Consider the following 15,383-nt stretch of genomic DNA (forward strand, 5'->3'; position numbering starts at 1 on the left):
TAAAAAGAAGCTACGTTTCAGCCGCTCAGGGCCTTTTTCAAGAGGTTGAAACGTAGCTTCTTTTTAATCAATATGGAGCAATAAAGTTTTTCTTGCCCTAATTTTCACCATTTATGTTGCCAATCCTTTTATAGTTTCCATCCTTGTCAGTCTTTAACCCCTTAACGCCACAGGACGTAAGCTTACATCCTGCAGTGGGAGCTCGTAGTTACAGAGAGCCGACCTCCCACTGCAATAGCGAGTGTACATAGGGACAGCGATCCCTGCTGTTAACTGCCTGGATGCTGTGATCTATGTAGATTGTGGCATGTAAAGGGTTCACAGAAGGAGTACGCTCCCTCTGAAGTCATTACAGGACCATAGCTGTTATGGTTCAAGCCCCCTACAGGAATATGAAAAGTGTATTTAAAATAAAAAAAAAATATATATATATATTTTTTGCACATTTTTTACCTGTTTAAAAAAAAAACAAAAAAAACCACACACCACATCTTTGGCATCATAGTGTCCATAATGACCTGTACAATAATTTGCACACTGTTTATGCAGCAACAAAAAAAACCAAAAACTTAAAAATCCGCCCAAAAAAACAGAGGCAAAAAAAATGTTGTTCAGTTTGCCTCTCAAAAAAAATAAATAAATAAATGGGATAAAAAAAAAAAAATAAAAAAAAAAGAAGGTGGATGTACCCCCAAATAGTACAAATGAAAACAACAGCTCGTCATGCAAAAAACAAGCCCTCATACGGCGACATTGATGAAAAAAAAAAAAATAAATGATGAAAATCCCCCCAAAAAAACGTTGTGTCCTCATGGCCAAGATAGTCCAGTCCTTCAGCTCCAAGCCTCGCAGGGCTCACTGCTGTCACCCAGCCGCACGGCAGCAGTCTGGAGGCTGCTACGTCCTAACGTGCCTTAACTGCTAGCCTCCATTAGTAATTAAGATGTAAACTGCATACAAAATCTCAACACATTATGGGTCATCATTGCAGCGGGAACATGCTATGAAATACTTCTCTTTTTACTTGTTACTATCTGTCAATCAACAGGAAGACGAATGGCACATTGGTAGCAACTAGTGGAATGACGTACCATATGGTACCCTTGTGCTTCCGTTTGCTACAGATTCCGATGCGATCGCAGTTTCAGTGGTGGCGCTAGTAAGGGGCACAGCACTTTCATCATTCCCCTTTGCACCAGGCAACTCCTTGAAGACAGCAGTCTCCTCATCTTGAATTTTATCAAGGCTCTCCTCCGATATCCGCGACATTGCTTCTTTCTTTAATCGACCTACATAAACACAAAGTATGAAATCTTTCATCTCGCAGGAACTTTCGTGCATACGATGACAAAGTCACGAATACCGCTCATTCAGAAGCAAAAAAAGTTGAACCCACGTAAAGCTATAGTTAATTGTGGTTTACATATCAGAATCCAAGTCTCTTGGCAACTTGCATCGTACATGACCTACCTTTAATAAGACATGGGCCATTTCAAATCCGCTATATAAATAATGTTCCCAGCAAGGGGCGTCCACTAACTATGATCTGCCCGTATGTAATAAGGACTGGTGACTTTTAAAATCCACTTTGAAGCAGGAATGCTGCCAGTAATCGTTGTCTGGGTCAGTAATGGTTCATTTACATGGTGCAGTCAAATTTCGGAAATTGCAGAAAAATCATAAGGTTTTGCCCCAATTTCACTGCATGGTGTGGACAGACTTCAAGTCTTACAAGTAGCTACGGTAGCCACAAGTCTGCTTAGGTTTGTGAGCCAACCGCAGCGGCATACCAGGGAGCCATTATCCGAAATAACAAAGGGCTGTGCAAAGCATTTACTAGACAAAACGATGTCGGCGATCGCTCGTGTAGTCTGTTTATACAGGCAGAGGGGATCAGGAGGGAGAGAGAAAGGGATCTCTCACTCTCCTCCCAGCTCCCCCCCCCCCCCCCCCCCGTCGCCCCCCTGAATCATCAGGGACGAGCCAGCAGGTACTCGAAAAAGGCGATGCCCCCTCGAGTATACCACCTTACCGAGTATGCTCACTCATCTCTAATGCTCACTAATCGTGCCTCCTGTTTTCAGAGTTTACTTACATGATATACAGCTTTCTAAAGCCCATAATTAACCTTTTTTTTGCAACTATTTACACTTATTAAATGTTTTTTTGAAACGGCAGATATTCCTGGGCTGTTAGACTAGCGCCACCTGCTGTTTAGATTAAAAGGCCTTTGTTTCCGGTCCAAGATGGTCACACATGCTCAGTCTTGCTTCTCTACAGTAACGCTGTCTCACTCTCTTATCACTTGATCATCATCTCCTCTTCTGGCAGCATAGAAGACGCAGCAATTTCAGTAGCGGCCGCTCACCACAGCAGGGATCCCTCCACATGCCCAGCAGAGAAGCAACTCTGAGCATGTGTGACCACTTACTGGAGGTGGACACAATAGAAACAGCAGGTGGCACTACTTTGACATTAGTCCTGGAATATCTGGGGATAGAAACATTCTTAAGTGTTAATACAAAAAATATTTATAACTAGAATATTGTGCGGAAAAACCATTTAATTGATATAAATAACTGCCTTATGCAATATGAGAAAATTGGGCTGAACCCTCACACTAGGATTACAATGAGTACTGAGGAATTTAGGAATTTGAGGTGCAGAGATTTACACACAGAAATAATATTTAATATTTTTTTTAAAACATGACCAAGAAAAAAAAAAATAAACACATACTTGCTATTTTCTTTCTCATCCATGGACAAACACAAAACCACACTACTAGAGCAAATAATATGGCAACGCCAAAGGATAACAGTACAGTGGCCCACACAGGAAAGCTCTCGAGTCCCAGCACTGGAGAGAAAAGAAAAAGAAATCCAAATATTACATGATACAGATCTGACGGATACAACAATACTTGCTTTATGCCCACACCAATACACAGAGGAGGTCAGAGCAAGAAAACACTGGATACACCATCACACTAACTACTAGAACTTCTATCCCCTTAAGCAAAACCCTGTGGCTAGGGATGGGTCGTCCACCCCAAACATCTCCAGACATACAGGGGCCAAAATTGTGAACACTTCATACATTCAGGTTTGGCAACATTTACAACGTGTGAGCTTTCAATTCATAGATTAAGATTTGCATTTTGTGAAAATCCGATATTACATTCAGTACAAAAAAAAAGCTGAGTTTTTTTTGCAGGGCTAGTTGTGTTTTTCAATAGTACCATATAATGTATTAGAAAAATTAAAATGCGACTTTCTGGGGGCTGTGAGGGGTGGGGTTGGGTTATGGCATGGGTCAGTATAATTATGTCAATACATTCATATAGTTTTTTTTAATGCCTACTGCTTAAAAACAACAAAAAAAAACCTTTTTAAAAATAATTGCTTACCGTTTCCATTTTTTGACTCTCTTAACTCTATTTTGTTCAAAGGTGGCGCTGTTGGGCGCAGTTTTTTTTTTGCAGGGTGACCTGCAGTTCTTATTGACACCATTTAGGGAACACTTTTGCATCGCTTGGGAGACTCCATAATTAAAAGAGAAAAAAAAAGTGCAATTCTGGCACTGTGGATAGTGGATAATGTGCCCCTACCTGTAGATTTGGCATTTCGAATTTTCATTTGGCCCTTAGGTTTTTATTTTAGTCTGCAGCGCTGCATTTAGTGAACCATCACAGTTGTAAAAACATTTCAGAGCACGATTGTGTCTACCGCCTGTATGTAGGATTTATGGGACCAGCAGACAATGTACACAGGAGATTTTGAAGGTTAAATGGACACTAGCATTTCACCCGACCTATGCTCATCTAATAGTCTGCGTGTATAGGTAATCTAGTAACACACATTTTGTGTTTTATCACTGAAAATCAAGTGCCTGCCACTAGGGGGTCTTTGAGCAGTTTTTTAAAGTCCTGCCTGTCGTAAAGCATTTGGTTTCTCTAGTAACAGGGACACGGGCACATTGCTAGTTACTACATGCAAGAGAGGAGTGGATATTCAAACACTGCTTTGCAGGTGACTGTAGATGGACTAAGCAAATACAGTACTGGCAGAATAGCCGCTTAGGACAGCTCCCACCGAGAAGTGGATTACAAACAGCAGGGCAGAAAAATAGAGCAAAGTCTACATAGCAAGCTGAAGTGAAAGCGTTCAAACTGGGTATAAACAGCAGCAAAACAGCAGCCAATGAAGACTCGGTCCCTTTTTGAGAATTCAAGTACACTTAAGTACATCCAGTGATATAACTAGTGAAAAGTATAGAATAAGGCCGCCTGCACACGAGCGTTCCGGATTACACCAGCAGATTTTCACGCGCGGGAGACCTGCGTATGGCACCTAAGGCCGCCTGCACACGGGCGGAAATCCCGCGGCGGTATTTCCCACGGGATTTCCGCCACTGAAAGTTTGCATAGGAGTGCATTACAATACGCACTCCTATGCAGACGGCCGCGGTTTGGCCGCACAAAATCTGGCGCGGCAAACAAACCGCGGCATGTCCTATTTTTGTGCGGGGTCGCACTCACCCGGCCGCCGGCTCCGGTATGCGCATGCGCCGGCTGCGCGGCAGCCGGCACATGAAAGAGCCGGGGCCGCCAAGCTCGGGTGAGTACGCGCTCGTCCCTGCAGGCTCTCGGGTCGGGTCCCGCGGCGAGAAGTCTCGCTGCTGGATCCGACCCGCTCGTCTGCAGGCGGCCTAAATGTGCTTGCGGATAGGTGCAGATACATGAAAAATCACGCGCGGATGTGCTGCGGAAAAACCTGCAGCCTCCTACCACGCCTACTTCCTCTGTCATAGCAACCAATGCCTTCATGCGCAGCTGCACCGCGGATGTACTGCATGAAAAAAATGCGTCCATTCACTTGTATTGGAGTCTCCACGCACAGAATCCGACCCAAATTAGGACATGCCGCGTTTTTTTTCTAGCGAGTGAAAATCTGTCCGTCTGGGGACAACTGCAGATCCCCATAGAAGTATATGGCTGCGGTTAGGGGCGGTCAATGTGCTTAAAATACCGTGGCAGAAATTCTGCCCGTGTGCAGGCACCCTTAGGCCGCCTGCAGACGAGCGGGTTGGATCCGGCGGCGAGAATTCTCGCTGCGGGACCCGACCCGAGCGCCTGCAGAGACGAGCGCGTACTCGCCCGCGCCCGGCGGCCCCGGCTCTTTCATGTGCCGGCGCATGCGCAGACCGGAGCCGGCGGCTAGGTGAGTGACGTATCTGTGCGAGGCTCTGCGAGCCCCGCACAAAAATAGGACATGCCGCGGTTTGTTTGCCGCGCGAGATTTCGCGCGGCCGTCTGCATAGGAGTGCGTATTGTAATGCACTCCTATGCAGGCTTTGAGCGGCGCCCGTGTGCAGGTGGCCTAAGTCCGTTTTAATTCCCCTCCCAACAAACAGAAAAGTTTTTGTTTTTTTTTAAACTTGTTTTATTTTTCTTGGACAACTCTAAATAGTGGTCAGCCATTATTCTGATACTTAATGGTAAAGATACATTAATTGTGAAATTACTACTTACATGGGGCACCAGTGTAGAGAATGGAAAATACATTAATGGCAATTGTAGCACCATAGAATATTGGGAGTGCCCGTAGTCCATTGGGAACTGGATCCTCCTGCAAGAACAAAAACATTAAGTTTCTGAGTGTGTAAATCAAGAAATAAGGACAAAAGTAAATTAAATGCACACAGAGTGATACTTAAGCACACATTCAAGTTAACTGATAATCAACGGGATATTCTGTCAGGCTACATCAACCGGTGGGACTACACCGCCCACAGCTAGGCTTCCAAGCAGTCTCCCGATTTTGGGATTGACAGTTTATGTTTTACCTGTAAAAACTGGATGATGAATAACTGCTTTATTTCCAACCGCTGACAGGTTCACCATTTACCTTATTCAAGATGAAGAAGTTAATCAGCAAAAACAGCCCGCCAGACATCAGACCGGAGAGCAGTGGGGAGATGAACCAAGAGGCAACTGCAAAGAAGAATTAGAAGCAGCGATTTTAGAAGAGCCTCATTAAAAAGGACACTGGCTACATAACACACCCCGTAATATAACAGACAAACCACGAAGTACCCGCCAAGTTATAAAGCTCTGCGCACTCACACAAGGGGGATCAGGTTATCGGGATGCACACATGCATAGTATATACCCACACTGCTATACGGGCTTTACTGGAGACAAGGCCAATCGCCAGACCATTACCAGACCGCCATGAAGGCACTGAAGACTAGCAGGAGACGAATGTAAAACGCGTTACAGACTTCAATCTCAGCATATAATCCTCACAAGAACATATATGGCGCACACGCTGGATGTGTATGACACATAATGATAAACAAGATTTGCCGTTTTAAAGAGGTTTTCTGGAGTTAAGTAAAATAAAGCTTAAAAGCGATGTGAAGAAACCTTAAAGAAAACCTGTCAAATGAGGGCGCATTCACACGAAGGCTATTCCTGCTCAAGTTGTGTTACACAAAAAACTTGGCCAAATAGGGCATTCACACGAGTGATGTTTGCATCACTGAAAGGAAAAAAAACAACAAAAAACAAAAAAAAATTCAGGGTTTCCTAGGGGGCTTTCTCTTTCTGCCATTTTAAAATGCCGCCATCTGCTGGCTAGAGCCAGTACTGCGGTATGGGACATGCTGGAGAGGCCCACTGACAGAGCGGCCAGTAATCTACAGTAAGAATACACTGCCAGACATCTTCCGACATCGGAGCTGTACAGCCATCAGAAGGTCTTCAGACAGTGGATCGGAAAAGGGTTAATCACGGTTCAAGTATATTAGAAAGTTGCATATTTAAGACTTCTAACATTTAAAGGTTTCAAATCCTGACCATTTTCAAGATATCAGTTTGCAGTCAGTGAATAAAAAAAAAAAACACACAGCCAGCCCTGCTGTCCGCTGAGAAGTGGCTACAATTCTATCCAGTCTAGGCAACGCTCTGTGAGCTCACTATAATGTACTGCATCGGTCTGCAGTGTAGGAGCTTCACCTTGTATCTACTTCTCAGATGGAAGGAGGGCCAGGTATTGGTTTGCTGCCACTGAATTCAAATAAGTTCTACGGTAGTTCACAAAGAGTACACAAATCACATTACAAAGTTGTACAACTTTATTAACCCCTTAGTGACAGCCAACACAGGTCATTGCTGCAAAGCCCCATGGAAGACCGACTATCACATAAGTGTTCTTTTACGCGGTTACCCTACAAAGGTCACACCAGCGTTAGGGCCTCCGCCACCATCTGATCCTCTGAGCAAATTAAACACAGGTGGAAAGAAATGTTCAATTTAAACGGAGATATAGATATAGATAGATATATAGATAGATATATATAGATATATAGATAGATATATAGATATATATATATATATATAGATAGATATATAGATATATATATATATAAAGCTTTTAATTTGTTTCTGTATCATTTTCGGTTTTTTTGCAGAAACAAACAGCGCAGTCTGTAATTGCGTACCGGCTACGGCTATATCTGCGACAGAGAACAGTTGGCTCTGTCGTGGATACCTGCAGTAAAATAGAACATGCTGCGTTCTATTTTCCGCTCACGGATTATGCAATTACAACATGCTAATCTGAGCGGAAAAGCGCAATTCAATGTATTTAATTTAACCGCAGATCACACGCTCGTGGAATGTGCAAATCCAATCCGGTTGTGTGAAACTGGCATGATGCTTCACTCTGACCACAAGGAATCAGTCGCCGTTTTCGGCTGCATCATCTAGCGAGTCCCAGAGCGCCGCGCCGCTCACTTATGTACTGCTCATACGATCAGTGTTCATCTGTTACAGCAGTCAGCGGCACTCATGAGCTCCGGCTGCCCTCACCTCCTTCTTCCTATACCGAGGGGGCAGCCGGAGCTCCAGAATATCCCGGTGTCAGCACAACATCTAAACGACTCCTTACAGGGGTTGAGCTGAAGAACATAAATGCAAGTTGTATGAAAAAGTACTTATGCTAAAAACCTAAGTGACCTGGCACCTTGTCACCAGTCTATGCCGCCCATAGATGGCCTGACAGGATATAATGGGGCTGTGTGCTGGCAGAGTACAAAGACAGCCTATACGACCGTGTGAATGGCGAACTATGTAAAAAGTGCTCCTCTGTATTATTAGTCATAGGGCTACAGCTCCTCAACACTTAGGGCTCATGCCCACGGACGGAGCGGGATACGCCGCAGGGATAAAGAAAACAAATCCCCGCTGGCGATTGCGGAAACACGCGCTTTTTAACGCGTTCTTCCGTGGTCTTCATTAATACTATGTTATTGGAGACCTCCCGCCGCTGAAAAACGCGGTAAAATAGAACATGCAACGATTTTTTTCTCTGCAGCGTAAATCAGCGGCAGAATCCCGTATGTGAGGACTGAGCTATTACGTTCAATAATACCTAACACCTGTGTTATTCTGCGGCGGGGAACGCGGCATAAATCTGTCCGTGGGCATTAGCCCTTATACAGGGGTTTTGACTGGGGGTATTTTTTTTATGCAACATGTGAGGGCACCTGCAGCCTTCTAAACTGCCATGTCCTTCTCTAACTGTTTTCATAGCGTTTTGAACACTCAAAAAAAAAAAAAAAAATCTATGTTGAAAAATACCAAAATTAAACGCCTTGGCGATAAAAAACGCCGACAGTCACAAAAAAGAAAAAAAAAAAGCAATGAATGTAAAGATATTCCTACTGAGTAAGAGCAGAACATTGCTAAAAATGCAGCCAAAAGCACAATTATAGGTGTGAATACGGCGACAGACAACTTTTGCGCCCTGTTGGGTTGCCGTCATCACTGGGCTGAGTCAGCCATAACATTATAGCCGCTGCCAGATGAAATGAACCACAATTATCTCATGACAATGCCAACAGCCAAGGGATGGGATACATCAGGCAGCACGTGGACCGTGGGGGGGTTTGCAGATGACTTGTTGGACAAAGGAAACAGAGGCAACCGTCAGGATCCGAGAGACTGCCAAGAGCCTAGCTGGACTGGCTACATGACTCGGTCACAACCCCTCCAACACAGCAGGTCCGGTGAGGTGTTCCTGGCAGGGCTTAGTACCTACCAAAAGTGGTTGAAGGATGGTCAAACCATGAACCACGAACAGGGTCACAGCCATCCACGGCTCACTGATGCGCATAGGGAACCAGCAGATCTCATGTCTGGAGAATCCACAAATCAAGCCGCCCATAGGAAAACATGGGCGCCCGCAAATGATAAAGAAGGCGGATTTGATTTGCAGGCCTTTTGATCCGGGGAGGGGTGTAATGGTAGCATGCTTTATATTAGTGTGGCTCACGCACAAATGGCTTCCATTGCAGTCACCGGAAGCTGTCTGATCTGCGGAAAAGCGGGAATGAAAAGAAAGAAAAAAAAACACACCTCCACTGCGGCTGTGCGGCGGCAAGCCAGATGACGCTTCCATACACACAATAAAATGAAGACCTGGGCGGGTAAGTAGAAGGACCAAGGTGTCCTCGGCCGCGGGCAGGGTCGGATTCCGCTGTGGGCTCCCACATGCAGAATCGGATCTGGCCATGGACATGAGGCCTAAAAGCTAGCCTGACCGCACAGAAGAATTACATACGGTAGCACAAGTTGCTTAAAGGGTTAATGCTGGCTATGGTAGAAAGGTGTCAGAAGAAACAATGTATTGTAGCAGACTGGAGATACACAAAGCCAAGGCAACAGCTAATGCCGATGTGAAATCCAATGACCATAGGGGCACGGGATACACACCGACTGAAATAGGCTACGAATCTCACTACAGACTTCATCAAGCCATGAACAAACCGGGAAGAATATGAAAATAAAAAATATCTACCTACAGCTATCTACCGCCCCATACCTCATTGGCCAACGCATTCATTACCAGAGTATGACCAATCTGAAGCAGACCATGCTTCTGTCTAGGAATCTTACAAGGAGCAGGGGAATCTTAAACGACGATCAAGTGAAGGAAAAAAATATAAAGTGGAGGGTTTTGATACGATTATTAGTAATATGATTAAGTACAATATAATAAATGACAGTATTCATGGAATTAAACACTAGATGAAGGGATTAAAAAAGGAAAAACCATTAAAAGGGGTATTCCGCCTCTTAGTTAACCTTTTCTGTTGATAACGGACAGGTTGGAGCTCCTACTGAATTTAACAGCAGCTGCGCTGCAATACCAACCTGGGCCACTGCACTACGGCCAGCGCTTTCTACTTACTGCGCTGAACATAGTGACAGCGGCTGTGGTAATCACGTATTGATGTCCTATCATTCGTCAGCGGCTGTGGTAATCACGTATTGATGTCCTATCATTCGTCAGTAGGAAAAACGAATACCTTTTTTTCTCCTCTATCCCGTCACGGCTCAAACTCCTAATTCATAAACCTCAAATCCAATGGAAAAAGAATCCATTTCTCTTAGTGTTATTATTGCCCAGCAACATAATGTGCAGACCGGTTCCGAACCACAAAAGGTATGGTTCCCCCCCCCCCCCCTCAAAAAGGAAAGGGGATGGTTGGGGGTTAAAACATACAACAGCAAAAAAAAAAAAAAAAAAAAAAAAAAAAAAAAGGACAAACATCTTCATTTTCTTCAATCCTATGTTGTCCAGTAACGAGCTCGGCCTCCTCGCAGAGGATTGTCCTTTTGCCCTAGCAGCAGGTTTAAGGAATTCAAACTTTTTCTTGATTTAAATACCTTCATCCATAAATTAACCCTTTCCAGCCACTATGCGATGCAAGGCAGCCCAACGGTCACTTGTGTCCACAGTAAGTAGCCCTCTTTCTGACATCTCCCCTCCACCATTCTGACATGTCCCCTCCACCATTATACCAGTCTCAACGCCAAATTCTCTTTCTACCCCGTTCACTATAAAAGGTAATTACAGAGCCTGCAGAATTTAGAAGGGCTGAAATATGCCAACCTAAATCCAATTTAACCAAGAAAGAAAATCTATCACTGAATCCACGACTGGATAATAATGACATTGATGTTACGCTGATGAGGGGGGGGGGGGGGGGGGGGGGGCACAGCGCTACCGAACCGTGAAGACTTGCATCGAGGAGGCTATGCACCGTCTGACTAAATACTATACTCAGAGCTCCAATCCCACTGGGCCCACTTTAAAAGCTTTCATTTATCAAAAAAAAAAAATCAATGACGCTTATGAATCTACAATAATCTTCCTATGACATATATCAGCAACCCCCTGGTAGACCAATAATATCTTGCATTAATTCACTAGCAGGGAATTTATCACACTGTCATACTGCACAGATATGAGTCCAGATGAATAACCTAAGGACACACCAATTTTGTAAATCTTGTCGGAAATGGAGTGGTTCCTGTCATACCGGTGGGCCGTCCTAGATATAATTTTCCTTTACGCTAATATTCCAGATGATGCAGGCACCAAGACAACAGCGTCTATCCTCGAACATGACGATTCAATCCCATCCACACAAAAAACAAAACACCATTTTAGAAGATTGGTTTCTCCAGAATAATTTCTTCAGCTTCCATTCAAAAAAAGTTTTAAAAAACACATAAAAGGGAACGTGACGGTACGAGATTTGCTGCAAGCTTCACTAACTTTGTGGGAGAACTGAAAGAGATTTGTATTTATTCACAACATAACCGGCCTGATAATATTAAATTATACAGGAGATGTTGATGATCTCATCTTCATCCAGGAAGAACTTAATGATTTTACGCTGAACTTAAACCACAATAACTGGAACCTTATTTTCTGTGAAGAATTCTGATCCTCTAACTGAATACCTGGATTGAATCTTGGGACATGGAGGGCAATAGAGAATACCACTAAAACTTATTTTTAGCCCACAGAACACAATAGCCACCTGAACTATAGAAGCTGCCGTATCGGAAACGGAAGACCAATATTCTATTTGGCCAATTTAAGCGCAAAAGGGTTAAAAGATTTCCCTGTTCAAATATAATTCATCAAAACAAAATTTGCACCCAGAACATCTAGTAAACAGCCGTTTTTGAAAGATCTATGAAATACTCTAAAGCCAATAAAAGTAACAAAACCCCAGGAGAACTTTTAAAAAGGAGACCCCAAAACTGGATTTTAGTCACAACTAACTCCTCCCAAACAACCATTATTCAGAATATTTTAGACAAATCTTTGTTAATACCAACATAAGATCCATACCTTAAAGATAAAATATGCATAAAGCCAGACATTACAGTTAGGAGAGCCTGAAATCTGAAGAATATTTGGCTTCAAACAAACTGAGGCACACACAGGAAACTGGTATCCGGCTCAGTACTCAGAGCTAGGCCCATGGGTGCTATCAGGGCTCAGTACTCAGAGCTAGGCCCATGGGTGCTATCAGGGCTCAGTACTCAGAGCTAGGCCCATGGGTGCTATCAGGGCTCAGTACTCAGAGCTAGGCCCATGGGTGCTATCAGGGCTCAGTACTCAGAGCTAGGCCCATGGGTGCTATCAGGGCTCAGTACTCAGAGCTAGGCCCATGGGTGCTATCAGGGCTCAGTACTCAGAGCTAGGCCCATGGGTGCTATCAGGGCTCAGTACTCAGAGCTAGGCCCATGGGTGCTATCAGGGCTCAGTACTCAGAGCTAGGCCCATGGGTGCTATCAGGGCTCAGTACTCAGAGCTAGGCCCATGGGTGCTATCAGGGCTCAGTACTCAGAGCTAGGCCCATGGGTGCTATCAGGGCTCAGTACTCAGAGCTAGGCCCATGGGTGCTATCAGGGCTCAGTACTCAGAGCTAGGCCCATGGGTGCTATCAGGGCTCAGTACTCAGAGCTAGGCCCATGGGTGCTATCAGGGCTCAGTACTCAGAGCTAGGCCCATGGGTGCTATCAGGGCTCAGTACTCAGAGCTAGGCCCATGGGTGCTATCAGGCCTCAGTACTCAGAGCTAGGCCCATGGGTGCTATCAGGCCTCAGTACTCAGAGCTAGGCCCATGGGTGCTATCAGGGCTCAGTACTCAGAGCTAGGCCCATGGGTGCTATCAGGGCTCAGTACTCAGAGCTAGGCCCATGGGTGCTATCAGGGCTCAGTACTCAGAGCTAGGCCCATGGGTGCTATCAGGGCTCAGTACTCAGAGCTAGGCCCATGGGTGCTATCAGGGCTCAGTACTCAGAGCTAGGCCCATGGGTGCTATCAGGGCTCAGTACTCAGAGCTAGGCCCATGGGTGCTATCAGGGCTCAGTACTCAGAGCTAGGCCCATGGGTGCTATCAGGGCTCAGTACTCAGAGCTAGGCCCATGGGTGCTATCAGGGCTCAGTACTCAGAGCTAGGCCCATGGGTGCTATCAGGGCTCAGTACTCAGAGCTAGGCCCATGGGTGCTATCAGGGCTCAGTACTCAGAGCTAGGCCCATGGGTGCTATCAGGGCTCAGTACTCAGAGCTAGGCCCATGGGTGCTATCAGGGCTCAGTACTCAGAGCTAGGCCCATGGGTGCTATCAGGGCTCAGTACTCAGAGCTAGGCCCATGGGTGCTATCCGGCTCAGTACTCAGACCTAGGCCCATGGGTGCTATTCGGCTCAGTACTCAGACCTAGGCCCATGGGTGCTATCCGGCTCAGTACTCAGACCTAGGCCCATGGGTGGTATCCGGCTCAGTACTCAGACCTAGGCCCATGGGTGGTATCCGGCTCAGTACTCAGACCTAGGCCCATGGGTGCTATCAGGGCTCAGTACTCAGACCTAGGCCCATGGGTGGTATCCGGCTGAGTACTCAGACCTAGGCCTATGGGTGGTATCCGGTTCAGTACTCAGACCTAGGCCTATGGGTGGTATCCGGCTCAGTACTCAGACCTAGGCCTATGGGTGGTATCCGGCTCAGTACTCAGACCTAGGCTTATGGGTGGTATCCGGCTCAGTACTCAGACCTAGGCTTATGGGTGGTATCCGGCTCAGTACTCAGACCTAGGCCTATGGGTGGTATCCGGCTCAGTACTCAGACCTAGGCCTATGGGTGGTATCCGGCTCAGTACTCAGACATGGGCCGATGGGTTGTATTAAATGTGGGGAAAATGCAGATGCTGTGACATCATTAGTCCTGGCAGGACTACTTTCAGAAGGACCAGGACAAAAGGAGGACTTTAGTGTAAAACTTCTCTTCAACTGTACCACAGATTTTGTCATTTATCTTCCAACATGTCCATGCCATCTCCAACATGTAGGCCGGACTACCCAAAGTTAACACTGACACAGATAACTTTTTTTTGAACCACAGCGTTCACACTGCTACATGCCCACAGTTTCAATATATTTTCAGTTCTTGAAATTAAACAAATACCATTTGACACAACAGCCAGCTGAAACCTATTCGATCTATAAACTTAACACCCGATCTCCGATGGACCTCAATTAATCGATTGCCAACATCTATGGAGGGCTAACCGCTTTGTTATTCTCGTTCTATCTAGTTCTACGTCCACGAGGTCACATTCAAGCACACTCCGCTAGCATTTATAGAACTACAAATACCTCCAAAGTATGCTACAGTCATTTTAGAAATTGTATACATAATTCCACTTACTATTTTATTTTTTCATCGTATGTATCACTCTTCACTTTTTCGCTCAAGAACAATCTTGTCACCTGAAGCCCTAAAAGTAGTTCCACCCTTGGCTTCTAAAAAAAGACTAGTACCAGTGTTTCTGGTAACGCAATGTACCACTTACTAATAGCACATCACACACGTGACTGATCACATTAATGACATCACAGGTCCTCTAAGCACATGGCTGCTGTCAGGCTCTGCACATGTGATCAGGGGCGGAGCTTAGAGCCCTGGTCACTGATCACATGATTGGGTCATTATTATATGTAACTCACAGTGTCACTCAATCACTCAGACAGGTGGTCTTTAGCATTTCGACTCAGTCTCCTTGTGTGTAGTGACCTCTGCGTCGTAGAGGCGTCTAGTGGTCAACAAGCTCTACACAAGCGGAAGAGAAGAGATTTCACCCCGTTATCAGAGTCTGAGAGGGGCGCATTATTGGGGTGTGATAAGCTGGATGGTCGTATTGATGAATTGTCCCCCATCGGGCCATTCTGACCAGACTGTTAGCAGGTGTTGGGATCAGTGGATGTATGAGGGCACACAAGGTGACCAGGCTCAGGACGCCCCTACAGACCACCAGTAAAGAGAATTATCTGATCGTCTGATAAACACGAGCAGCTCCAACTATTTTATTGGCGCCACCTGTCTCTGGATGGTGGACATCGTTACAGGTCCCTGTGGCTGTCAGAACAATTTCCAGCTGCTTGGCTGAAGGACATTTGGTCTCACGACACCCATTACATGTGCTGCCTTTGACAACCACCCACCGGCAACC

At 45.4% G+C, this 15,383-nt stretch overlaps 1 protein-coding gene across 3 annotated transcripts in view; it reads right to left on the reverse strand.

Annotated features, from left to right (window-relative positions):
- Nucleotides 1-15,383, reverse strand: part of SLC20A2 (solute carrier family 20 member 2) — a 74,448-nt gene that overhangs the window by 15,024 nt on the left and 44,041 nt on the right. For all 3 annotated transcript variants that reach the window (XM_066574243.1, XM_066574244.1, XM_066574242.1), the window contains exons 4-7: nt 5,910-5,995; nt 5,534-5,630; nt 2,740-2,859; nt 1,092-1,289 (exon numbers count right to left, since the gene is read on the reverse strand). In XM_066574243.1, coding sequence (XP_066430340.1) covers nt 1,092-1,289; nt 2,740-2,859; nt 5,534-5,630; nt 5,910-5,995 — 501 coding nt within the window. The remainder of the gene's footprint in view (nt 1-1,091; nt 1,290-2,739; nt 2,860-5,533; nt 5,631-5,909; nt 5,996-15,383) is intronic.

This window comes from Eleutherodactylus coqui, chromosome 7, assembly GCF_035609145.1.
Source record: "Eleutherodactylus coqui strain aEleCoq1 chromosome 7, aEleCoq1.hap1, whole genome shotgun sequence".
Taxonomy (NCBI): Eukaryota; Metazoa; Chordata; class Amphibia; order Anura; family Eleutherodactylidae; genus Eleutherodactylus; species Eleutherodactylus coqui.